Here is a 23,730-nt window from a genome sequence, read left to right on the forward strand (position 1 = left end):
TTTTAAATGTTTGAAATTTAATAATATAACATGGATATTTGAGATTTAGATGTTTAAAATAAATAATAATGGGAATATTATTAATAAGGGCATTTACGTAAATATGAGGGTAACATAGGACCCCACAAATTCAAATCGCTACTGTATATATAAACGACAGTTTGCCATATTGCCATTCTTTCTCCTCCTCTGCTTTTCAACGAACGCGAAAAACTCGCAATTTTCATCACAAAACACCAAAAATTACCTCAGATTCGTGCCTCTTCGTCCTCCTCAGAATCGAATCCTCCAACGGCGCCGCGAAGCGGGAATCGGATGGTTTCAAGTGCATGAGATAAGGCGTTGTTTCGCAGATTGCTGTGAAATTGAAATGGATTACGTAACGGAGGATTACATAGATGATTTTTACTCTGAATCTTCGGGGTTCGATGACGAGTACGAGTTTGATGCGTCTCGGTTCTTCGATTTCACGAGGGCGGAGTTTGATTCTGAAATTGAGGAGGCCGAACGCTGGTTTGAAGTTTCTGGCGACTATCCCAACTCTCGTGAGAACCTTTCTTTTTCCTTCCTTTTTTGTATCGGGATTGGGAAGTGTTTTTTCGGTGCTACGATTTGTTCATATGAGGTGGTTTTAACGAGAGCTACATGCATGTTCTTGTTTGAAAGTAGGCCTTAGAACATTTGGTTCTCATTTCCATCATTCATGTTTTAATTTTAACATGGCAAGTTGAAAATGAATTGAATACGTATTGATTTGATCATTTTTGTTTTTTATCGGCATGAATGCAGTTGTGTTCATGAATGTAATATAATGACGTCTTTCTATTTCTTAAGTTTAAGGACACAAAGAGGATGAAACATTTCAAAGAAAAGACAGAGGAAGAATTTTGAGGGAGCTATGTATATTATATAATATGGAACTCGGCAACATTTGAATCTATTTGTTCCCCATTTTCCCAACGCTTTGCTGATTCGAGTTGTTTTTTTTCTTGTTTATTCAGCTTTTATCGTGAAGTTGAATTTGGAAAAATTACTTTCTGTCGAAGCTGTGTATGATAATGCGAGTGCAAAAGGTAGCAGCAGTTTAGATATCGACAGCATACAAGGATTTCCCACCTCAGAAAAGAACACCAAAGGTATTAAAGTATTTTTACTGGTTTTCCATGTGAAAGTATTGAAGAATATCTGCAATTTGAAATTTTTGTTGTTAATGTTCAGAAATGAGTGAATCTAGCTCTCTAAGTAAAATGGCTATCTCAAATATACAGATCACGCGGCATAGGCTACTCAATATAATACTGCTTCATACATTTGATTCCTGGTTTTCGATGCGAACTATGCTTAAAGGTCTAAGATCAACTTTATATATGGTGTTGTCTCCAAGGCAAGCTTTAGAAGATGGTTTTAAAATTTGTCTTCTGGTTTTTCATTAATATTTTGCTATACCTTTACGAGTTCATTTGTTTAGTGCTTACTAGTTCTCTGTCAAACTTAAGGTTTATTACTTTCCGTAATATTCTCCTTTCTGTGCATCTTCTTAACGTTAAAAGGTCCACAAGGACATTTTTTTCATTTTTGGATATGTTAAACATTTTTTGCTTGGGTCATTTTTTCATTTTGGTTGAGCAAATAATGACTCAGTTGCAGTTAATCTAAAGCAAAAGTGGCGTACTTTATTGCTCTATTTTTGGATTCTTTATGCATTGTTCTCTTTTTTTGAAAAATGGAGATTTTGTTTCTCTGTAGGAAAAGGTAGTCAAGTGCTACAAGATACCTCAAAAGCTAAAAAATGGTCCGCTGGCAAACTATTTCAAACAAGGGGTTCAACTTTGATGAAACCTACGGCTAGTCATCTGGCAAAACAAAACAAAATGCAAGACATGAATTCCAGCTGCTCATGTACAAGGTAAGTCTTCCAAGTTGTAAATATTTACTTATTTAATTTATTATTGGATTTTCTTCTGCTTCTTCATCTTTAGAACTGGGTGATTCAGATAGACTTGCGTATCCTAGATTAGCATTTTTGGATCGTATCAGTTGAGTTAGTTCTTGTTAATTCATCTAATATAAAACACCCTTTCTTTCTTTCTTTTTAAGTTGCTATCTTACTTTTATGCATCTTCTTTTTCTTTCTACACTAGGTTGAAGAATTCAACGATTAAGGTTGATGGAAGGCAGAGTGGATTTGATAATCTTGCTACCAAACGACAAAAACTTGAGATTGGCTACTTAAGAAAGGTACATTGGTGTTCCAATCTTTCATTGTGTTCAATATCCTTTAAATGCTACGACTATTAAATTTTCACCAAATTATAGCAACCTCATAATTTTATCTCCCCATGCAAAGAACAGTAATAGACTGATGATATTCACTGCCATTCATCATGTTTGCTTGAACAATGTCTCCGAAAAAGGAGATCTTTGCTTTAGCACCATTTTTTTATTATTGTTTGGTGGTTTGATCATCTTAACTATGATTTATCAACTTGTAGAGCTTCTTATAATTAACATCTGAAGCTGAGAAAATGATTTTCCTCTTTGTTACTTAAAAACATTTTTACAAGAATGCTCGACTTAAATCTCATGTTAATCATTAACATAATCTTATGTTAACCAGGTTGCCCTTTTGAAGCATCAAATCGTGTTATTACACAAATCATCAAAGAAGGTACAGTTTCTTGAGAGAGAGTGTGAGCATATCCACTTGTATTGTATGATGCACTTAACTTTGGCAAGACTAGGTGTATAGGCATTCTTTTTTATCTTAAAGACATAACACTTTGAATTTTGTTTATTTTATGTGAAGCACAAAAAAATTTGATTCGACTATAACTCACTTATATTTTTTAATTATTTATGTTTAAAGGTTACGGTTCCAAGAGAACCTGAACTGGAGACACAGCTTAGAGCCCAACGCCGAAGGTATCTTCAATTTTTATTCATATATACAGTTGTTGAAATTACAGATATGGCACTTATTTTCTTATGAACTAAATATTGCCCATTCTTGAACGATAGGTCCAAGAATATTTCTGCACCAAGTGAAAATGAAAGAACGAAGGGAGACTGTACCTCTAAAGTGCATCCATTGAACAAAAAAGTTGGTATTGGAAAACTGAACTTCTTATGTTAATAGAAGTTCAAATACGTCGTGAAATGCATTTAATTTACAACCATTGTTATTTTTTCTTCTTTATAGATTCTGCGAACTTCTTCCTTGCCTAAACCAATAAAGAGCCAGCCACAAGTGCCACAGTTTCAAGTAAATATCTCAAACTCATTCAGAGTCATGCTCTTTATGATACCGAGGCAAAAATATCATATGGAATTTTCTAAATGTAGAAATTCTCTTCTCTATCTATTGTCAAATTCTTTTGTAAATATAGCATGCTGAAATACTCAAATAATCAAGAAAGATCAAAAAAATTCCCTTCCCTTGCAGTCTTAATTATGAATAAGTGGATATTTGGTGATGCATTACAACATAAAGGTCCCTCTATAAATCTTGACATATTTCATCAATGCTATCTGCAAGTGCCAAGAATTTTAGGGTGGATGAAACGGATATGAGTGGAAATGTTGAAGAAAAAATACTTGATTTTCTTACTTCCCACCCATTTGTATCAGTCTCTATCCTTGAAATCTAGTACAACGCAGTGCACACATCAAGGGCCTGTTGAGGTCTTCAATTAATTTTCTTCCTCTCGCATAACTATGTTATTTCTTTAGAAAACAAAATTTCATATATCTAGAAAAACATATACAAATTTCTCTTTTTTGATATTTTTCATGGTTATGGATTACAACTTCATTTTTATCCATGCCCATCAGGTGTTTAACTTAAGGACTATGCAGAGGGCCAGTCAACATTCTGCTAAGGTAGGTCGTTTGTATTATTTTGCATGATATTGGTACTATTATTTGGAAGCTGTTTTTCCCACAGTATATCAAAATGATCCCGTGCAAATGTTTATATCTCATCTCATTTGTAAAATGTAAGACTGGAAATAGTGGTGCAAGTGGGGTAGATTTGTTATCTGACGTATATCAATTTAAATCTACATAGCTTTTTCTAAAATTAGGCTAAAAATTACTGACTGGAAATGCAGTTTACTCTGTTTTATCCTAGTTAATTTGCCATTAAAGAGGCTTTTACTCACATTTGAGAATAAACTTCGAGGAGTGACTAGAAACTGTGGGTCATGTAACCTTGAGTAAACAAGAGCCACTTGAGCATAGTATAACTGCTGGTTGCCTGGTCGAGTATTGCATTTACGCCATCATCACGAAGAAGATAAACAGAAATTAGTGACAACCACTAAAAGTTAAAGTATCTTTCAATGACAAAACAACAGCTTTCAAGGACAAAGACATGAATTACTTGCACGTACTCAATCTGTATTCATATGTTTTTATCGGTTCAGCATGAAACTAAAGATGTATTATCATGACAGGTATCATCGCCGGCAAATAAAACCAACCCACATGCATCAAGTAGTGCCACAGACTTAAAGAGGTCAGAATGTTGCAATTGTTTTTTGGTAAACGTTAAATGAAATAAGGGTCTTCTCATTCTATCACTTCACGTCATGTTGCATAGGATATTTGTGTTGGTATCTCTATGTCTTCAATGTTGTTTTATCCCAGTCATTATCATATTTTATGCAAATGATGCCTTAGCATGGTCGTTTATGTAGATTCGATTTTGCCTTTTTTGCCGACTTTAAAAAAGTATAGTTTGCTCTAACATTGTACCTTTGTTCAGGCCAAGTTCTAGAGGTTCCTTGAAGCCTGAGAATCATGTGGCATCAATTAAGTCTAAAGGCGCTTTTCTCAGAGAGAAGGTCTGGTTTCATATTTGGACAGGAACATTTGAGCTTATATCAGGACATTTACTCGAAAAAATATTCACTCTGCAGGTGTCCCCAATAGCAGCAGATGTTGATCCAATTGACGATGTAAATCAGGAAGCCACGACTCTAATGGTGGATTTCAGCACACTGTACACTTATACTCAATAAATTCTTCTACTCATGGAGTAAATTTACCGTTCTTCTTTATATTGAAGACCAATTGTTTCAGGAACCCAAGTTTTCGACCAATGACAAGCTCTTGGAGATTCCACCTACAGAACAATTTAATATGGTAAATTAAATAGGACAAAAAACAATTTATATGTAGGGCGGTATTTAAAAACTTTTAAAACATGATTATATGCATGATATAATGTTTAGAAAAATGAATCATATTGAAACTGAAATTTGTAAAAGTTTGCATACCAAATTTCGCTCAATTAATAGGCTCTCCCACCAGTTATGCGTGCTAGATTTTGTGGATTATGAGGCCAAATTTGTGATTTAAATTGATCTCTGAATCAATGTTACTTTTATTCTCTCTGTATTTTTCAGCTCTCTCTAGGACCAGATATCAATAGCAATAATGCATCCCAACTGCAAAGGCGTGTATCCATCAAGGCAAGTTTAGAAAGGCTTTGCTAGGATAATTCTTGTTTTGACAAAAGACTCATAATAAATTGTCAAAGTTCAAATTTAATACAGGCATCGAAAGAAAATGCTCCTAATTCTTTCCAACCTGAATTCTGGGTAAGAAACACTCTTTCATGTCAGAGTTCGGGATCCATTTTTAGCTAAATCTGACTCTCAAAAATAAAACTGTAGAGATGCCATGGAAAGCCTACTCCATGTGGAGATTCTATGAAAGTTCATGAAACCGGTAGTTGGTCGAACTTGACTAGGTAAATTCAACTTACGTAACTTACCCAAAAGTGCAAGTTTTTTGAATCATATATCATGCTATAGTTAATTCCTTGAAGTATATTTTAAAATTTACACAAACACAACATTGCGATATTTCATGAATTGTATAAATGCCGATGATTAGCTTTCCTCAACTTTGAAGGATAGTATGTCGATTTTTTTTGTGTTCTTACTTAATCGTCGACTCATTTCAGAAGCTTGGGGATACATTGAGAGATCATACTCCCACCAGAAGCAGCTAACTTATGTTGCTCACTTCAAAATCACATTGAAGTTCTTGGAAGGACACATTTTTTTATGTATATACACCCCTTTTTGATGAAGTGTCTTGGGGTCGTCGCTGGAATGAAAGAATGTCACATTAAATTTACGTTGATTATTGGGATCAAAGATATTTATACTTCATAAAAAAAAATATGTAGGATAGATAGAATCAACTCGAGTACGGAACAATTGGGATTTGGGAAGGGATTGAGTCATAGAATCATGTTTTCTTTACTTCTTTTCATCTGCTTTTAATATATATAAGAATTTATATGAATCAAATATTTATCCTGTTTTGTTTCAATGAAGTGTTGGACTATGTGTTAATAGTTGCTTTGGCATTGGGTTGGGAGTTTACATGAATAAATTGTAATTTCTTTATGAAACTAAAGAAATTAGAATTGAACCTATACCTCAAAATTTGTTTGGAATATTTTAATGTTGATACGAGGAAAACTAATCTAAAAACACATTTAAAATATATTTATATCTAAAAAATTATCATAACTATTCTTGAATAGAAAAACCCAGTCTAATCTCTTACCTTGTATGTAAAAAAAAATGGAATTGCAAAGATTTTCCAAAGAGCCCTTAGCTCATTTTATTAACAAATCATTTATTATATTTAATTTTTTTTTTGTTAAACGGTCGGTGGAATTTTATGTTGTCTCTTAATTTACCACCAAAAGTCTGCATTTTTCTGGTGGCGTTTTTCAAATGATTTGATACCAATAGATGTTGATCTGATGCAACATCATGTACCAACTTCGCAAAGTTGCTCACATTTTGAGTTTCACGAGAGTATTATTCATGCTTTATTTTGAAGTCCGAACTCGAAAGCCATTTGGAAAAAATTTGGTTTCGGGATAACTATTAAGCAAGTAGGAGATGTTGGTACTACAAATTTCATCGAATGGTTGAAAATGCAAATTGATAGGAAATCATTTGAGAAGTTGGCAATTATCACATGTGCAATTTGGAAATCCCGAATGGAACAGGCGCTCAAGGCTAGTAACAACCCAATGCACCGGAACGTAACATGGACAACCGAGTGGCTCTAGATTTCCACCGAGCAAATGAAACATCAAAAGTCAGTACTAATAGCGATCCAAACAGAAACGAGGCAACCACTTGGCAGCCCCGTCGTACTATACATTAAGATTGGAAGTTGATGTCCTGTCAATTATGAGAATCATATGTTTGGCATTGGAGGAGTGGTTCGTAACTAAAATGGACATGTCCGTTAAGGGTTTTCAGAAAACAAATTCTAAGGCAGACATCAGTGAAAGACGGATAATTAAGAGCAATCAAGAAAGGACTTGAGAAAGCAATCCAATAATGTGAGATGATTAACCAGATAGCTTTAGATTCTTTGTTGGCGATGCAAACAGTTACAAACCTGAAGGAAGGCAAGGATACTCAGATATGAGCGTACGAGAGATTCAGAAATTAATTAGATACGACTGGATTAGAAATCATTAATGTACGATGAACAACTAAATTTACATGTTTGTTCAAAAAAAAAACATATACCTTAGCATTACTATATATTTGATTGCGTTAACTATTCTGATAATTTTTCCATAATTAAAATAAACAATGGAAAATAGTACTGACTAAAATTATTTTAAAAATAAATTGTTAGTATTTAAAAAATAAAACTGTTAGTATTTGGAATATAATAATGAAATTTCATCTAGAAAATCTTTTTTTTATAAAACATCTGATTTATATGAATTGATTGTGATTTCATATTATCAAATTATTTAATTCGATATAACTGTGTGTGTGTGTGTGTCTATCTATATATATATATATATATATATATATATATATTAGTTAGAGATAATGAAGAATTAATTTGAAAAATAATATATATTAGATAAATAAAAACTTACATCGATGGGCAAAAGTGGAAAACGAAGAAGAAATATGTGATATTTAAAGCGCGCAGATCGAAAATTTTGTAGAAGAACGCAGAATCTCATAAAACACAGAACTAGGGTTTCTAAAAAGAGTGCGATTCAATTTGTGCCAAATTCGTCTTCTCTGATGGTATGCCCCCCCTTCTCTCTCCCTCTGTATGCACGCGCGTGTTTCTCTTTGTGCGTTCTTTGCTTCCCTATTGATTTGTGGATCTATCTTTGACGAATTGTTTAGTTTTTTCGTCAACCGCATGGTTGTGGAATTCAGTTGACCCGAATTTTGACGAAATCTCTTGTGTACGCAACATGAATTAGAGTGATATGGTACTTTTCCAACAATTTTGTTATTTAATTGAAGTTACTGATCTTTTTCGGAAAGAGTTGATTGTGTAGGAAACGTATTGTATGTAATTATGACATTTTTTGTGTTAAATCAAATAAAGAAGGTTTGGAATTATTAGAAGAAATAATTCAATCCCATTTTGGATGTATTGAACTTTATTTTTAAGTATCATTGGTTGAATTTCATGGCTGGGCCAATGGCTTATTGATGTTTACTTAATGAATTTAGATGTCGACTCAGGAAATTGCTGGGAACTACTACTCTCCACCTCCTATGGACTCACCAGAAGCTGCAAGCTTGCAGCAACCAGCTCACAGAGGATCATCGAGCCCAAATTCCATGGTATGCGACTTTAACAATGTCATTATTTCAGCACATGTTTTTGTGTGGGCACTATGACTTACAAGAAAGGTATTATACCAGGTAATTGTGTTTGGAGGCTTAGTTATATATTAGGATTTGATTTCCGAAAGGTTTGAATCTCAAAAATTTATACTCAAACCTATGAATACTTAATTTAGGCAACCATAAAAACACTTGGTTCGGTGACTATGCAACAAATGTCAATCTTATAGCATTTGTTGATAGCTTACCTTTCCCTTTCAAATATCAATAATTAATCCGTCAGTTCGTTATGGGATGTTTCATAATCATGATATTCTTGTCTTGCTTTACCAACAATTGATAGAAATTTGCTGCGATGTCTGGGAAAAAAAGATATATACTATTTATGGTTCTTTTCAATTATTTTTTGGTTTGACTTGTTTATGATTCATTCTTTGTGATGGTGCTTTACGCAGCATACCTCTGTGGACCATGAAAAAGATAGAGAGAGGGAGTCCTCCAGAAGCAGGGATAAGGGTCGAGAAAGAGGTCGTGATAAGGGCCGAGACAGGGACAGGGAGAGAGACCGGGACAAGGACAGGGACAGGGACAGGGACAAGGATAGATATCGTGATCGAGATCATCATCATCGAGACCGTCAGAAGGATCGGAGTGAGAGAAGGGAGAGGGAGAGAACCAGAGATCGAAATGATGATGACGACTATTATAAAAGTCGAGACTATGAGAGGTAGAGAAACTCTGACTTATTGGCTGTTTTATAGTACTAATAGCCTCTGTCTGTCTTCTTTTATTTGCCCCTCACGATTTTTAAAGTTGACGGATTTTCCGTACTGTTTTGAGTTTGTGAATCCAGTATTACATTCTATCTGTCACCTGATATATTAACTGAGGAAAAATGTGTGGCTTATTCTGTTAGTTGATGAGTTGCTTGAATTTGCTGAAAGTAATATGTGTGAGGCGCTTTACTTAACTTGCATTCACCTTCTATACTGCATTGCTGCTTAGATGTTACAGTCAGTGTTCTCCAAACCGGACCGGACCGGCCGGTCGGACCGGTTCAACCGCGAACCGGCCTCCAGACCGGTCCGGATATAAGTAAAAAACCGGAAAACCGGTTAAACCGGAAAAAACCGGTTAAAACTCGGTTAAACCGGAAAAAACCGGAAGCAGTCGGTTCCAAGCAGTGTTTTACTATTTTATGTATTATATAAAATAAATAAAATATTCATTTTATTGATCCGGTTCGACCGTTCGGTGGAACCGGTTGAACCATTTTTTAAGGCTTGACCGGTTCGATTAACGGTCCGGTTATAAAAACACTGGTTACAGTGTCTGTCCTTTCTATTAATCTTACAGATATTGTTTCTAAGCCATCGTCTACAAAGTGTGATTTTCTAATTCTGTTTTTTTACGGACTTGCAGGCGGAGAGACTATGACAAAGATAGGGATGACAAACCCAAGCATAGGTCCCGGTCTCGCTCCAAGCCTAGATCAGATCATAGATCGGGGTCACGATCTCCTTCACGCTCTAAAAGGTAGTTTGTGATTGTAATCTTCCCCGGTTTCTTTTTAAGAAACCACTTGACTCAAGTCGACTAGCTCAAACAAAGCTGAACCGCATCCCCTCGGTTTTTTGTTAGTAGTACAGAATTATTAAGCCCGCCATATTATGGTATGTAATGAGCTTTATAACTAAATTTAACTCAAATCACTTCATCTGCTATACAAAGTTAGTGTACGCATCCATCTTTCTACCTGGCATCTTCATCATTGCCATCAAGTTTATTCATTGGTCTTAATTCATGAACCAAAATCTCTGCCATTATCATCTATAGTTTTTATTCTTGTCATTGATGAATATGTATTTTTACAGCAAAAGGACCAGTGGTTTTGACATGGCACCTCCTGTTGCATTGCTTCCGAATGCTGCTGCGGCTAATGCAGGTACATGCAACAATTGTTTTACCATAATGTCCATTATGATAACTATTATTCTTTCCCTTGATATAGTGTGGAAAGTTCATATCAAATACATGGTTTCATTTTGGTAAGCGTACTCAGTTCCTAAATTCATATATATCTCGATATGGAGCATTCTTCTCTAGATTGGCTATTCAGTTTTCCTTTAATTATCTGCTTGGTAACTGAAACTGAGAGGGTTTTGGTTTCTTGTTGTGTTTGGTGTTTGTTTGTTTGTTTTGTATGTCCTAAGTTATGTACTAAGAAGGCAATGTTGGGCTACTAGCCCCACTGTGCTGACAATGAGCGTGAGCCGACCTCTGTAGCTTTTTTGTACAAGGCAGAACGAATACAGGTCTTGTCCATCTTCAACCAGGATTTGCATGCTTGGTAGATTTTATAAAGAATTTTAATAGAATGTCATCTTTCCTTCATAGTTACATTTATTTCCAAGATGATAGTTGGTCTAAGAAATGATTTTTTTTTGTTGCATGAAGACACATTATAGAAATCGATAATTCTTGTTGTTTAAGATTAAGAAGAGGGTGTACTTAAATTCTTGAGATGTAACTTGGTTTAGCTTCTACAGGTCAGATGCTTGGGACCACCCCTGCCATTCCTGGAATGTTTCCCAATATGTTACCTTTGGCACCGGGACAGGTTTTTTTCCAGCTCTTTCAATTTTCTTGTTGCAAGTTTTATAAGTCAGCTTCTAAGATTAATCTTGACTTTGTTGCAGTTTGGAGCACTCCCCCTAATGCCCGTTCAGGCAATGACTCAGCAGGTTGCGTTGTCTATTTATTTTTTTCATGTGTTGTCTTGGATTTTAGTATCATGAAATATTGTCTTTTCAGGCTACCAGACATGCTAGACGAGTTTATGTTGGAGGACTTCCTCCCTCTGCCAATGAACAGGTAGGGTACTCCATCTCAATGTATTTATCATATTGGGTCATTAGTTGGATATACGGCTATCTGTCTTTGGCACTTCATAGATGTTTGTAAAATGACTCCATTTCTCTATAACTTCAAATAACGAGGACACAAGGCTATCTTTTAGATAAATCTTATTCTTTTTATATTCAATTTCATTGCTAGTGAATAGACTCTGGCAGTTAATTGCATGTACCCTTGCTATGGTTATTTGAGCTGTAGACTGATTAGCTTCTATTATGTATGTATAGTCTTTTCATACTGCCTTTTTTGTCCCTTACTTTTACTGGACTTTGAATTTATTTGCCACTTTACTAACTTTTACTTTTGCGATGATGGCAGTCTGTGGCGACCTACTTTAGTCATGTTATGTCAGCAATTGGTGGAAACACCGCTGGTCCAGGTTGATCTATCGAAATTATGATTTTTTCCTGAATTTTTTAATTCTGAAATGAGTCGCAGTGAATAAAATTGTTCTATTTCATTTCAGGGGATGCTGTTGTAAATGTTTACATCAACCATGAGAAGAAGTTTGCCTTTGTGGAAATGAGATCTGTTGAAGAGGCTAGTAATGCTATGGCTTTAGATGGAATAATGTTTGAGGTATTGAGCCTCTTTTGTACCTTTAAGTTGAGTGGGGGCATGTTAAATCGAGTTATTGACTTCTATTTTGAATTCCTTTTCAATGGTATTGTTATATTTGATGCACTACATCTGTAACCATAATTACGTCAAAATAGTGCGCGCTTTATCTACTCATTTGTTCAGGGTGCACCAGTTAAAGTGAGAAGACCGAGTGATTACAACCCTTCGTTGGCTGCGACTTTAGGCTCTAGTCAACCTAGCCCCAATCTGAATCTTGCAGCTGTTGGGTTGACACCAGGATCTGCTGGGGGTCTCGAGGGTCCTGACCGTATATTTGTCGGTGGCTTACCATATTATTTTACAGAAGCGCAGGTTAGGGAGCTGCTGGAGTCTTTTGGACATCTCCGGGGCTTTGATCTGGTTAAAGACAGAGAAACAGGGAATTCCAAAGGCTATGCATTTTGTGTTTACCAGGATTTATCAGTTACAGATATTGCCTGTGCCGCACTAAATGGGATAAAAATGGGCGATAAAACACTTACTGTTAGGCGTGCTAACCAGGGTACAGCTCAGCCTAACCCTGAACAAGAGAATATATTATTGCACGCCCAACAACAAATAGCATTGCAGGTAGTGTGATTTTATTTTGTTTGTCTTGTTCATGTTTTTTAATTGATATTGCCATCCTCAAAAATTGTCCATTTTCAGTAAGACATTTTACAGTGCCAAAATAAACTTTACTATTTTGAAATTTAGTTGTATGAAGACCTTTGTTTTGATTTGGCATATTTTACTGCTTCCCTCATTGTTAGTGTTTGTCCTATTGTGATTATTTATTTCGAATAATAATTGCCCAGCTTAAATTAGGCTCCAAATTATTTATTTATTTTACAGAAACTCATGTTACAACCCAGTGTAGTGGCGGCTACAAAGGTTCTGTGCCTTACAGAGGTGGTTAGTTCAGAGGAGCTCAATGATGATGATGACTACGAAGATATCTTAGAGGACATGAAAATTGAGTGTGGAAAATTTGGTAATCTTCTTCAATAACCATTAGACCTCTATAACTCACGAGCTTTCAATGTTCACAATCTTCATCTACACTAAATATCTTTTCGTTTTGTGTTCTATTCTCTGTTTTACAGTGTTCTCGGGTCCTATATTCTGCATAACAGAAGCTACCAACACAGAAAATTCCAGAACCTTATATTTAAACAAAAACCCACATACTTTCCCGTTTTATTCAAAAACAAGTGTCTCAGCCCTTGATTTAAATTATGCAGGTACTCTTGTAAATGTGATCATCCCTCGCCCACCTCCCAACAATGAACCAGCTCCAGGTGTTGGAAAGGTCGGCCTCTGAGATTTCTTTTTGTGCATACATTATGTCATTGAATTTTTGTTGATTAAAAAAAACATCAATTTTTTTGTTCAGGTGTTCTTGGAGTATGAGGACGTTGAAGGTTCTACGAAAGCTCGACAAGGACTACACGGAAGAAAATTCGGGGGAAAAGAAGTTGTGGCTGTTTTCTATCCAGAGAACAAGTTTTCCGAGGGTGTGTATGATGGCTAGTCCATAGCCATTCGCTCTGAATGTCCAATGCAACCTTTTCCTATTTGATTTTATGCTTTGCTTCTCTTTTTTTCGCCTTTCTTTTGTTGGGAAGACCTTTTGTATCAGCTCGAGGACTCGATTTCCAACCAGGTTTAGTGTTTTCTTGATGTCTATTATGATAATGGTTTTACCCAGTAAGGTAATTTCAAATCTTGGCTACATGACTCTTTCGCTTTTGTCTATTCTTTTTAGCCTTTAGAACACCGAGATCGGTCGTTATTTATAATGTTCATACCATCGTCCAGATTTAATTTTTCTAATTTTTTTGGGCAAAATTAATTGTGGATCTTATCTTTCATAAAACGATGTTCGATCCTCGATCTATAACGACGTTTGAAATTGTGATTGTATTAAATTAAGGATAAATTTATGAAATATTATCTCTGTTTCAACGAAGATTCAGTATATAGCCACATTTTTTAAGAACACAATATTATAATTTTAGTTCTCTCTGTACAAACTCAAATTTACGTTTTTGTCATTTATTATTTAAATAAATGTATTGTTTTATCAATAAAAATTATACATGTCTTCTCGAATATAATTTTTTTAAAATATTGTTTCTCAATTATCATAGAATAAGCGTAAATATTTATTTTGACATACAAAATATCTATTATGTAGTTTCATATATTTGATTTCGTTCTTTCAATATTTGAAATATATCAAAAAATATTATATTTTTGAGTAATCACCACATATTAAGACATAATTGGTCTTTTCGTTAAAAATACATTATGATGACTTTTCGTCAAATATTTGTGGACTCGAATTATGTCTTATATGTATTAATTTAGGTATCACATTTTTACTTCACAAATGTTTCATCAGTGCCACTCAATATTAACTTCAAACTATATTGTGGCATCCCCAAATAATTAGTTTCTTACACATTTGAAGTATTCAGATAATCAAATCAAAGATTTGGAACCCCAAAATAGGTACTTTATCGGTCAAAATAAGTCAAAATAAGTATTTTTTCTAATTCCAAGATGAGTGAAAAACCGTGTTTTTTCAAAAATTATATGACATGAATAAGTCGTCTTAACTCATTTTCAATGAAAAACCAACAGTTACTGAATTTATGGTGATCACTCGAAAATCAAATATTTTTTCACATTTGATGTATTTAAAGAGTCAAATCAAGAATTTGAAACTCCAAAATATGTACTTTGTATGTGAAAATAAATAATTAATCTTATTTCATAATTAGTGATGAACTATTTTTTTTATAAAAAAAAAAACAATGACATGAATAAGTCATCTTAATGTATTTTTTATGAAAAAAATCAATTATGACTTAATTTATGGTGATTACTCGAAAATATAATATTTTCTATATATTTCGAGTATTAAAAAAGTGAAATCAAGTATCTGAAACCTCATTATAGGTACTTTGTATGTCAAAATAAATACCTACGCTTATTTCATGATAATTGAGAAACAATGTTTTTTTTTTAAATTGTATTTTAAATTAAGAAAAAATGTGTAATTTTTGTGATAAAATAATGTTTATTTAAATAATAAAAAGATGAAAATGTAAATTTAAGTTTGTGAGAGTTAAAACTAGGAGAAGTCGGTGAAAAATTCTTAATCAAAACATTTCTTTGGGTTCATTCACTATCCACAAAATTATAGTACTATGTCATACAAAATATAGTACACTTCATGTAGAAATATGACACTTCATATAAAAATGTGGTACTCTAAAAATATTCAGAGATTGAATAGATAAAAAATCGACGGCTGAGAACTGAAGACCAATTCCCCGTTAAAACTACAATTGTATCATTGTCGGGTATTATTTCTTAAAAAATTACGACTATATACTTGATCTTAATTCAAACATTCACAAAAATAATTTCAATATTTTACTGTTAAATTAACCCATGAGAATATTGAATAACTTGGATATAATTCTGAATAAAAACTAAAGAAATCAAGTATACTTCGATATAATAATACATAAAACGAACCAGAAAGATCGTTTGGATAATAAAATGTCTTTTTTTCTTTCAAAATGATTTATTAAACTTAAATCTTTTCTGGGTCTTATTAAATTTACTATGTCACAAAATATTATATTTTAATGTCATAATTAATATAACATTTGACCATTTGAAATTTTTTTATTAATCTAAATTTCTAAATGGTATCTTATTATACATATTCTAACATTATAAAATAAATCAAGTGTTCAAAATAGTTTAAAAATTAATAAATTGAATAATAAATCAGATCAGCATTAAATTAGAGACCACTTAATATTTCCAATAGCGTGTCTACTCATTTATGATCCCTATCACACCACTGAGGAATGGAAACAAATTGCATAAATATAATGACAGCGGGTGAAATTTTGTGCTCTCGTTCAATTGTCCGAAAACTAAATTTTCCATGCACGCCCGATAACTGTGTTAATAGCTATGCACTTTCATTTTTTACCTTGAATGGAACAAAAAACGAAGGTAAACCAAACCATTAAACACTGTTCTTGGATATCACCTCTCCAAATCTTACGTACCATTGGGCATCTGATGAATTGTTCTCTGGTTCGCCTTGCCGACGAGGCATTTCTAGATGGGGTTGTCCTTGACTGATCACAAACTGTGCATAGTCGACGCTTTTCGGAGGAGTCGAGCGAGGTTTTGATGGTGGAGGTGGTGGTAAGAATGACAGAAGAACTCCTGAAACCTCGTGCATAGTTGGTCTTTCGGATGGGTGGCGTTTCGTGCAAAGCAACGCCAGCTGAAATGTTTTTCTTACATGAGATAAATCCATGCAAGTCACTGATACTTCAGGGTCGAGGGTTTCCATTATTGTGTTGTCGTCTGCTTTAGACAGCACCTGAATATATAGCATAGAAGGACAAGGTTATCTTTAGATAAACCTAAATAAAGGACTAGTAGTTATAAGTTTAGCGGTGTTTACAGGTTAAACATGATCAAGTTATACACCTCAAAATGGTATTAAAAAAGGGAACAAATAATGTTACCAGGTGATGCAAGTTTGAGTCGTTGTCAACAGCCTTCTTTCCGGTCAATAGCTCTAAAAGCACAATGCCAAAGCTATAAACATCTGATTTTTCAGTTAGCCTTGAAGTCCTGGCATACTCTGGGTCGATATACCCTATTGTTCCAAGAACATATGTAGACGCATGTGTTTTTGCTGAGGGTAAACATTTTGCGATTCCGAAATCAGATAGATGGCCCTCGAAATTTTCATCAAGTAGGATATTTGATGATTTCACATCCCTGTGAATAATTCTGGGGTTGCAATCATGGTGCAGGTAAGCTAGACCTTGTGCAGCACCAACAGCAACTTTCAGACGAGTTTCCCAGTCAAGTTTGACCTTTTTCGATGCACCTATCATGTATTTCAGCCAAATATCAGAAACGTGGATTGTTTAAAATTAATTTGAAAACATGAAGAACAGATGCTAGTTGTGCTTTAATATAGAAAGATATAACACGAGATTTTCAAGATTCTGATCATATTGATTGAAGGTCAAGTAGTGTCGCTTACAGAAAAAGACGTGGCATCATATTAATCTTTTAATTCTAAGAAAATGAGTGACAAAGCAAAAATCCAAGCGAACTTAATGTCAAAGCAAACCCAAGCGAACTTAAATGCATTATTACAAGTAAACTTGAAGAGAAATTACTAACCATGAAGGAGATCCCAAAGAGAACCATTTTCCATGTAATCATAAAAGAGAAGATCTCCCTGGGGAGATAAGGAGTAACCGTGCAAGCTGACAAGGTTTCTGTGCCTTATGCGGCCAATAGTCTCAAGTTCAGTCTCAAACTCACGAGAGTTCGGATACTGATTATAGAGTCGCTTAATGGCGATAGGCCTGGAATTTTTTAATTCACATTTATATACCGTGCTTGAAGCTCCATATCCTATTATGTATTTCTCACTCAAATTCTCAGTGAGTCTCATTATATCCTCGTATGTATGAATAGCCATATCCATGTGAAGAACAACCAGTTTTGACGAACCTGTAGATGAAACACACGTGAAAAACAGAAGAAAGAAAGAAAAAGAGAAGTGATAAAAATAGTTCCACGTGACCTTGCATACTGTTATTAGAGCCCTTTATGAATGGCTTAGGTTGGTTGGTCTTGTATATGGTAACCACGATCAATGATAACATAGTAATAAAGCCCAACGTGATGCAAACAACTGCTGTTCTTGAAAACATGGCTAGTATAGAGATCAGAGGTAACAGTAGGTGTTAAGATCAAGGGTAAGAACAAAATACAAGAATTATGCAATAACATCAGCAGTACCAAATCATATGTTAGTACCTTTGGATTTTGGGGGATATGGATAGCATATTGAACCCAACCAGTGACCACACAGTAAAGGGTTCCCAATGAAGCTGGATACAAAAGATCAAGATGACCACAAAGACAACAACGAAGATGAGAAACAGTGTATTACGCATAGATGATTTATTTTATCTTACCTATCAGGTGGAAAACGAGAGAAGTTTCTTCCGAGTGGAACTGAACCGGTAAAGTTGTTATAAGAAACATTCCTAAACAAAAGAAGCTTTTGTTACACCAAGAGACTTGGAAAAATGACGACTTCAAACAATGAAATAATAGAACTCACAATCTGTCAAGACTCAAGCAATTGCTCAGTTTATCAGGTATTCTTCCAGTTAGATAATTGTTATTTAGAATGCTGCAACACAGAGCAACTTGCCTTAGGCATAGAATCAGTCAAGTGATTGCATGGGAAAAAAGGATAAAGTTGAAAAAACAAACATACAGAAAAGCAAGATTTTGCAGCTGCCCCAACTCTTCAGGGATGCTGCTTGACAACTTGTTGAACGACAAATCCCTGAAAATGATATGCGTGTAAAGGACACCACATCTAGTATGTTTGTACTTAAGTAATTAACATTTTCAGTAAAACTACATTTTTAGATAGAAGCTTACAGAATCTGAATGCTCCTTAGGTTCCCAAATTCGATAGGTATGGATCCATCAAGATGATTATGACTTAAGTTCCTAAAATTAGCAGAGTTTGCATATGATTACAAATACCACGACAAGAATAATCTATTTCACTGCTGTAGCCTGTATACATGTCTTACAAAATAAGAAGGTGTTCCAAATCACCAGCAGAGGCAGGAAGAGATCCTGAGAAGTCATTGTTCGCCAGGTCCCTGAGAGAAAACCGTCATACAAAGATTCCCAAAGACATAGAACATTAAAGGTTAAACTTCAACTCACAATGTATCAAGATTGATAATGTGCCCAAGCTCAACAGGTATAGAACCATGAAACTGGTTGGAGGAGAGATTCCTGCAGAAAGCAGATCAAGAACAAAATTTCAGAATTTGTACATGAAATACACAGGTAAAAAAACAACTATAAGATGAAAAACATACAGATATGTAAGGCTCTCTAGGTGTTTTAGCCCAGATGGAATGGATCCATTTAATCGGTTGCCATGCACATTTCTGAGTAAAACCAACAAGATAAATACATGATTTACTCATGTTTTGAAATGAGTATGTTTGAATTAAATATGGATCCAAAATCTTACAGTTGATTCAATGCCGTGCATGAGCTGAGATTTTCAGGAATTGGCCCTTCCAGATTGTTATTAGCCAGATTTCTAGCAGAAAATGATACACTATCAGTTTGTTCACTAGAGTAGAGAGGAAAAAGTAAGGCAGTTAGTAAAATGCGACTCACAGTTCAAAGAGTTGTTCCAAATTCCCAAGTTCAGCAGGTATACCTCCAAGCAGTTGATTGTCATTTAATTGCCTACAAGATTAAATCAATCAGCAATGGAAATAAGGAGAATATTAACATTCGTATATTTTGCAGTGAGAATTTCTCACAAATAGCTAAGCTTCGTCATATTTCCCAGCTCAGGTGGAATAGGCCCAGTAAGTTTGTTACCATGAAGGTACCTGAAATAGAGAAGTAAATGTGATATAGTACGAGGAAAAAGAGAGATGCTTGATAATTCATAAACTCAAATTGCCCAGAACTAACAGCTTTCCGGTGTAAGTAAGATTTCCAAGAATTGCGGGAATAGAACCGACTAATTCATTCTCACTCAGATCCCTGAAAAAAAATTGATGACAAATTATATTATTTAAAAATGCCTGCAAAATTGATCAAAGACCAGTTTTGTTGGTGCAAAACAGGTTCTGATTGGAATGTCAATGCTTACAAGACAGCAAGTGCTTGCATCAGACCTATCACCTCAGGAATCCTCCCGGTTAGCATATTTCCTTGCAAGGACCTGTCCAGGAATCAACCAGTCACATGGATCATTGATCCTATGATCCATGCATTGTATAGATACATCTTGCAACACATTGTTATCGATGGGCAAACATAGAATCAACACATTAAACTTACAGAGTAGCTACTTGCAGGAACCCAATATTGTAAGGAATCTCTCCAGTGATTTGATTATATGAGATATCACTGACACCATTAACATTTAAATCATTATTCTAAATTGTTCCAGTAAACTATAAAATGCCTTATCAAGAACTTACAGGATCTGGAAGCTAGTGCAATTACCAATATTATCTGGTATAGTTCCAGTCAGGTTATTGCCCCTTGCATCACTGCAATACTCGAAAAAATCTCGAACTTGGTTCTGGCAACGACTGGTTGCTTTACTAAAGTTAATAAAGTTAAAAATAACATATGTACTTACAAATACCAAAGGCCGGTCAATTGGCACATATCAGGGGACAATGTGCCAGTAAGCAAATTTCCTCGCAAGCCACTGTTAAAATAAACTTATGATAACTGAACACTAATAGGGATATTCTAGGGAAAAAAATGCAAGGGAAAGAAGAATGGCTGGCGAGTAAAGAATGCAGCCCGCAGGACTTACAGATATTGGAGCACTTCATTCCAGTAGATTAATCTTGGTATCTCACCTGTAAGCTGGTTTCGAGCAAGGTCTCTAGGAATACCCACAAAACAAAGTTTAATCTCGTCACAAAATCGACAAATAAAAACACTTTAAAAGTTCTGATTTCTACTTTTAAATGCAAACTTTCCAATTAAGTTCTTTTGAATAAGTAATTTTTGCTGCTGATTGGAGTGACAAGTCTTGACGTGGAAATTTAACAAGTAGACCCACTCACAGTGTCTTCAAGTTAGGAATTTGGGTTAACGTTGAAGGAATTGGACCGGTCAACTGGTTGTTCTTTAGGTTCCTGTCAGAACAAGCGTCTTGTCAAACCATGACCACCATTAAAAATCAGCTCTCGCGTGATGCGTAAAAAAATTTAATAATCACAATTTACAACTGAATAATATACGACACTACAGTTACTTACAGTACTTCGAGCTGCTTAAGCTTAGAGATTGAAAAAGGTACATCTCCATCTAGCAAGTTGTCAGACAAATCCCTGAAATAAGACACTTCAAACCTAGGTAAAATTGAAAAGGACAATCGTGGCAACAAAACACCTATCCAAACTCATAAATAGTACCAAGAACCGTGTATAACTTACAGCAGAATCAAAGAGACACAGTTGCCAATCTCATCTGGAATCTGACCAGTTAATTTATTCCCCTGAAGATCTCTGCAAAATCGAGAGTATACAAGTGCATTAAAGAGTTAAATATCACTAAAAGTTACCAGAGAAGAATAACTTCACTATTTTTATCGTAAAGATCTTACAAGGATTGAAGACTCTTCATTTCCCCAATAGCTGGTGAAACTTCTCCACCCAAGTTCAGATTAGACAAATTTCTTCATATAACCGTCCATAATACAAGTTAGAATCAATAGAATTCAGTGAAAACCACGTATAACCCAATGATCTTTATATTCATTATATTATATTATAGATTAGAAAAAGAAAAAGAAAAAAAAAACATACAATGCTACGACAGAAGTGCTGAAATTGCCACAATATACGCCGCGCCATGAACAGAAGTCTTCATTTTGAACATAATCCCAATCCAAAAGTACATTGACCACGTTGCTAAAAGAAGCTTTAATGGACATCAATGCTTGGCCTTTTAACAGCAGTCACAAATTAGGATAGAACAAAAACTTCATCCAAATATCCATTCAGACATTATTGAAAAATAGATCAAAAACAGAATCCACATTTAAAACAAAGACAAATCAAGTGGTATCCATCTCACACCTACAAATCCAACGCCAAAAATAAAAGTAAACAATATTTAGCATTATGACTTTCCTATATGACAACATTTAATCCCGCTTCTAATAAAACTCGTGTGTATCAAATACTCATAAGCATAACAGGCAATCGGTTAAAAATATTCGAAGTATAGAAAGAAAATCACCGCAACAAATTTGAAATAGGATTTTCCAACACCGACTGCATATCCTCCATAAAATAATACAAAAATAAATTCCAGTCAAGAAATGAAGAAAAAATATCAACATTCGGAAGGAGTAAATATTGACCATTTGGGACTTGGAAAGAGCTTTAAATGTTCTGAATCCATAAATATCAAACAGTTTTCCAAACAGTTCTAAAACCAAAAAAAGGACATGGAACTTAGGGAAAAAAACTCATTCTTCATGTCTGCGAAGAAAGAATATTCACTGGCTACCAAAAAATTCAAAATTATGATTCAAATAATTTTACGATGAACAGAGAATGGTAGCACAAAAAATGTAGAACACTACTCAAAGTTGCATTCTTCACAAGCAGAAAGCTAAAGGCCAACTTTACAAAGATTAACCGTGTAACCCATCAAACCCGAAAGGTCAAAAAGGATGAGCAAAAGAAACAAAAACACAATGTGAAGAAAAATATATACATTTCCAGAGTAATAATCATAACGAAAAAGAACCTTCATTGCCGAGAGACGAAACCAGGGGAAAGAGAACCAAGAGCACCGCCACATACAAGAACAGACCAACTTCCCGTTTCCTCCTCCTCCCCATAAACAACCCTTTTCCCTCCTCCATGCTCCCAACCCACCCACGAAAAATAGGCCGAAACACACACAGAAACACAATAAAAATGTGTTATTCCAGCACAACTTCAAACACCCAACCTCCAAATCTCATCCATATCTCCTCTCAACTTTCAGCATGAATATTTGTCACCACAAAACCGCATCAAATACGTGCAAATGCGTACGAAAGCGTCCGTAAAAACCAGCAAGAAAGTTATGGGGGCAGCGGAAGCAGGAGTTTAGCGTAAACTGTAAGGCAGAGTAATAAGAGAGGAGAGAGCGAGTGAGTTTCTGTGCAGAAACAATAATGTTCCAGAGATGCGTTTAATGTATTTGGCAACAACACACTGCAGAAACACTGTGCAGTACCCAAAGACTACGCCATTTGCGACATTTGCTTTAAGATGAGAGAGAGAGAGAGGGGATTCAGTGTACGGATAGTGACAGATAAACGGCGGTGAAGCGACGTTAAATAGTCGTTGCGGGTCATGGGCTGATTCGCTGCCGCCGTCATCCGTACCGCCGTTACCCCAAACTTCTTGATTTTTTGGACCTTAATTATTATTGTTTTGATAGATATGATATATCTAAATTAAATTATATTTTATTAATGAAATTCATATTGTTTTGGTCTTTTTACAATATATATGTGTATATATATCTATATACATTACATGTAGCATCGAAATTACCGTAATTATACGATCAAAATCTTTTAAAATAAATAATCATTCAAAAGATCGATATTGATCTCTCAACTCATCCGATTATTGTTTTCTAGCAATTTAATTTGGATTCATTATAGAATTTTTCACTAATAAAATCAAATTGTCAAAATTAACCGGTGAGAACGAGGAATTCAACCAACGTATATCAATATTTTAGATATCGAGTTCGGTCGATCTCGAACATTTGCATCAATCGGGATCGAGGCAAAGTTGAGGACTTTTGATATTATTATTATTTTTATATATTTTTCGAACTTGTAAAAATAAAAAAAATCATAAAAATTAATTATTAACTTTTCTTTAGTCATTTA

The 23,730-nt window shown here is 34.7% G+C and overlaps 3 protein-coding genes across 8 annotated transcripts; 2 read left to right on the plus strand and 1 right to left on the minus strand.

Annotated features, from left to right (window-relative positions):
• The first annotated feature begins 193 nt into the window (after positions 1 to 193).
• On the plus strand, positions 194 to 6,311 carry LOC140821554 (uncharacterized). 2 transcript variants are annotated; one of them, XM_073182058.1, is made up of 17 exons: positions 194 to 545; positions 1,002 to 1,136; positions 1,747 to 1,906; positions 2,142 to 2,238; positions 2,618 to 2,668; positions 2,867 to 2,922; positions 3,019 to 3,100; positions 3,200 to 3,262; positions 3,832 to 3,879; positions 4,455 to 4,516; positions 4,766 to 4,844; positions 4,920 to 4,985; positions 5,083 to 5,145; positions 5,409 to 5,474; positions 5,559 to 5,603; positions 5,679 to 5,755; positions 5,975 to 6,311. In XM_073182058.1, the coding sequence occupies exons 1-17, from the start codon at positions 371 to 373 to the stop codon at positions 5,988 to 5,990; spliced, it is 1,341 nt and encodes a 446-aa protein (XP_073038159.1). In that variant the 5' UTR covers positions 194 to 370; the 3' UTR covers positions 5,991 to 6,311. The 2 variants fall into 2 exon arrangements, with proteins under 2 accessions (XP_073038159.1, XP_073038158.1); XM_073182057.1 differs by having other exon boundaries at positions 5,972 to 6,309.
• A 1,608-nt stretch (positions 6,312 to 7,919) lies between these two features.
• On the plus strand, positions 7,920 to 13,907 carry LOC140821556 (splicing factor U2af large subunit A-like). Of its 5 annotated transcripts, none has more exons than XM_073182063.1 (15): positions 7,981 to 8,096; positions 8,202 to 8,290; positions 8,550 to 8,651; positions 9,110 to 9,381; positions 10,077 to 10,190; positions 10,529 to 10,599; positions 11,204 to 11,274; positions 11,354 to 11,398; positions 11,469 to 11,528; positions 11,889 to 11,949; positions 12,037 to 12,149; positions 12,315 to 12,761; positions 13,026 to 13,164; positions 13,277 to 13,482; positions 13,567 to 13,907. In XM_073182063.1, exons 2-15 carry the CDS (start codon positions 8,288 to 8,290, stop codon positions 13,702 to 13,704), a joined length of 1,842 nt encoding a protein of 613 aa, XP_073038164.1. In that variant the 5' UTR covers positions 7,981 to 8,096; positions 8,202 to 8,287; the 3' UTR covers positions 13,705 to 13,907. The 5 variants fall into 5 exon arrangements, with proteins under 5 accessions (XP_073038162.1, XP_073038160.1, XP_073038165.1 ...); XM_073182060.1 differs by having other exon boundaries at positions 7,982 to 8,096; positions 8,538 to 8,651; XM_073182061.1 differs by lacking the exon at positions 8,202 to 8,290 and having other exon boundaries at positions 7,920 to 8,096.
• Positions 13,908 to 16,061: 2,154 nt separating this feature from the next.
• On the minus strand, positions 16,062 to 23,118 carry LOC140821549 (uncharacterized). Its single transcript, XM_073182052.1, has 27 exons — positions 22,584 to 23,118; positions 21,632 to 21,770; positions 21,430 to 21,501; positions 21,260 to 21,331; positions 21,083 to 21,154; positions 20,888 to 20,959; positions 20,632 to 20,703; positions 20,449 to 20,520; positions 20,285 to 20,356; positions 20,142 to 20,210; positions 19,951 to 20,022; positions 19,770 to 19,841; positions 19,613 to 19,684; positions 19,464 to 19,535; positions 19,312 to 19,383; positions 19,154 to 19,225; positions 18,996 to 19,067; positions 18,857 to 18,928; positions 18,699 to 18,770; positions 18,529 to 18,600; positions 18,370 to 18,441; positions 18,221 to 18,292; positions 18,060 to 18,133; positions 17,824 to 17,955; positions 17,415 to 17,750; positions 16,742 to 17,112; positions 16,062 to 16,593 (listed from the first exon to the last, which is right to left on the minus strand). The coding sequence occupies exons 1-27, from the start codon at positions 22,699 to 22,701 to the stop codon at positions 16,228 to 16,230; spliced, it is 2,973 nt and encodes a 990-aa protein (XP_073038153.1). The 5' UTR covers positions 22,702 to 23,118; the 3' UTR covers positions 16,062 to 16,227.
• Positions 23,119 to 23,730: the final 612 nt, after the last annotated feature.

Source organism: Primulina eburnea, unplaced genomic scaffold (assembly GCF_022965805.1).
Source record: "Primulina eburnea isolate SZY01 unplaced genomic scaffold, ASM2296580v1 ctg629_ERROPOS887756, whole genome shotgun sequence".
In the NCBI taxonomy this organism is placed as follows: domain Eukaryota; kingdom Viridiplantae; phylum Streptophyta; class Magnoliopsida; order Lamiales; family Gesneriaceae; genus Primulina; species Primulina eburnea.

What these genes read in the sequence shown, in the direction of transcription:
- LOC140821554 (XM_073182057.1), top strand. Translation starts at nt 371, where the DNA reads ATGGATTACGTAACGGAGGATTACATAGATGATTTTTACTCTGAATCT. An exon ending in CTCAGAAAAGAACACCAAAG is followed by an intron (nt 1,137 to 1,746) that starts GTATTAAAGTAT and finishes GTTTCTCTGTAG; the next exon opens with GAAAAGGTAGTCAAGTGCTA. An exon ending in AGGAAGCCACGACTCTAATG is followed by an intron (nt 4,986 to 5,082) that starts GTGGATTTCAGC and finishes CAATTGTTTCAG; the next exon opens with GAACCCAAGTTTTCGACCAA.
- LOC140821556 (XM_073182059.1), top strand. An exon ending in TGCTGCTGCGGCTAATGCAG is followed by an intron (nt 10,600 to 11,203) that starts GTACATGCAACA and finishes TAGCTTCTACAG; the next exon opens with GTCAGATGCTTGGGACCACC. An exon ending in CTCCCTCTGCCAATGAACAG is followed by an intron (nt 11,529 to 11,888) that starts GTAGGGTACTCC and finishes CGATGATGGCAG; the next exon opens with TCTGTGGCGACCTACTTTAG.
- LOC140821549 (XM_073182052.1), bottom strand. Translation starts at nt 22,701, where the DNA reads ATGGAGGAGGGAAAAGGGTTGTTTATGGGGAGGAGGAGGAAACGGGAA. An exon ending in TGTGTCTCTTTGATTCTGCT is followed by an intron (nt 21,155 to 21,259) that starts GTAAGTTATACA and finishes GTCTTATTTCAG; the next exon opens with GGATTTGTCTGACAACTTGC. An exon ending in TTGACCGGCCTTTGGTATTT is followed by an intron (nt 20,357 to 20,448) that starts GTAAGTACATAT and finishes CGAGTATTGCAG; the next exon opens with TGATGCAAGGGGCAATAACC.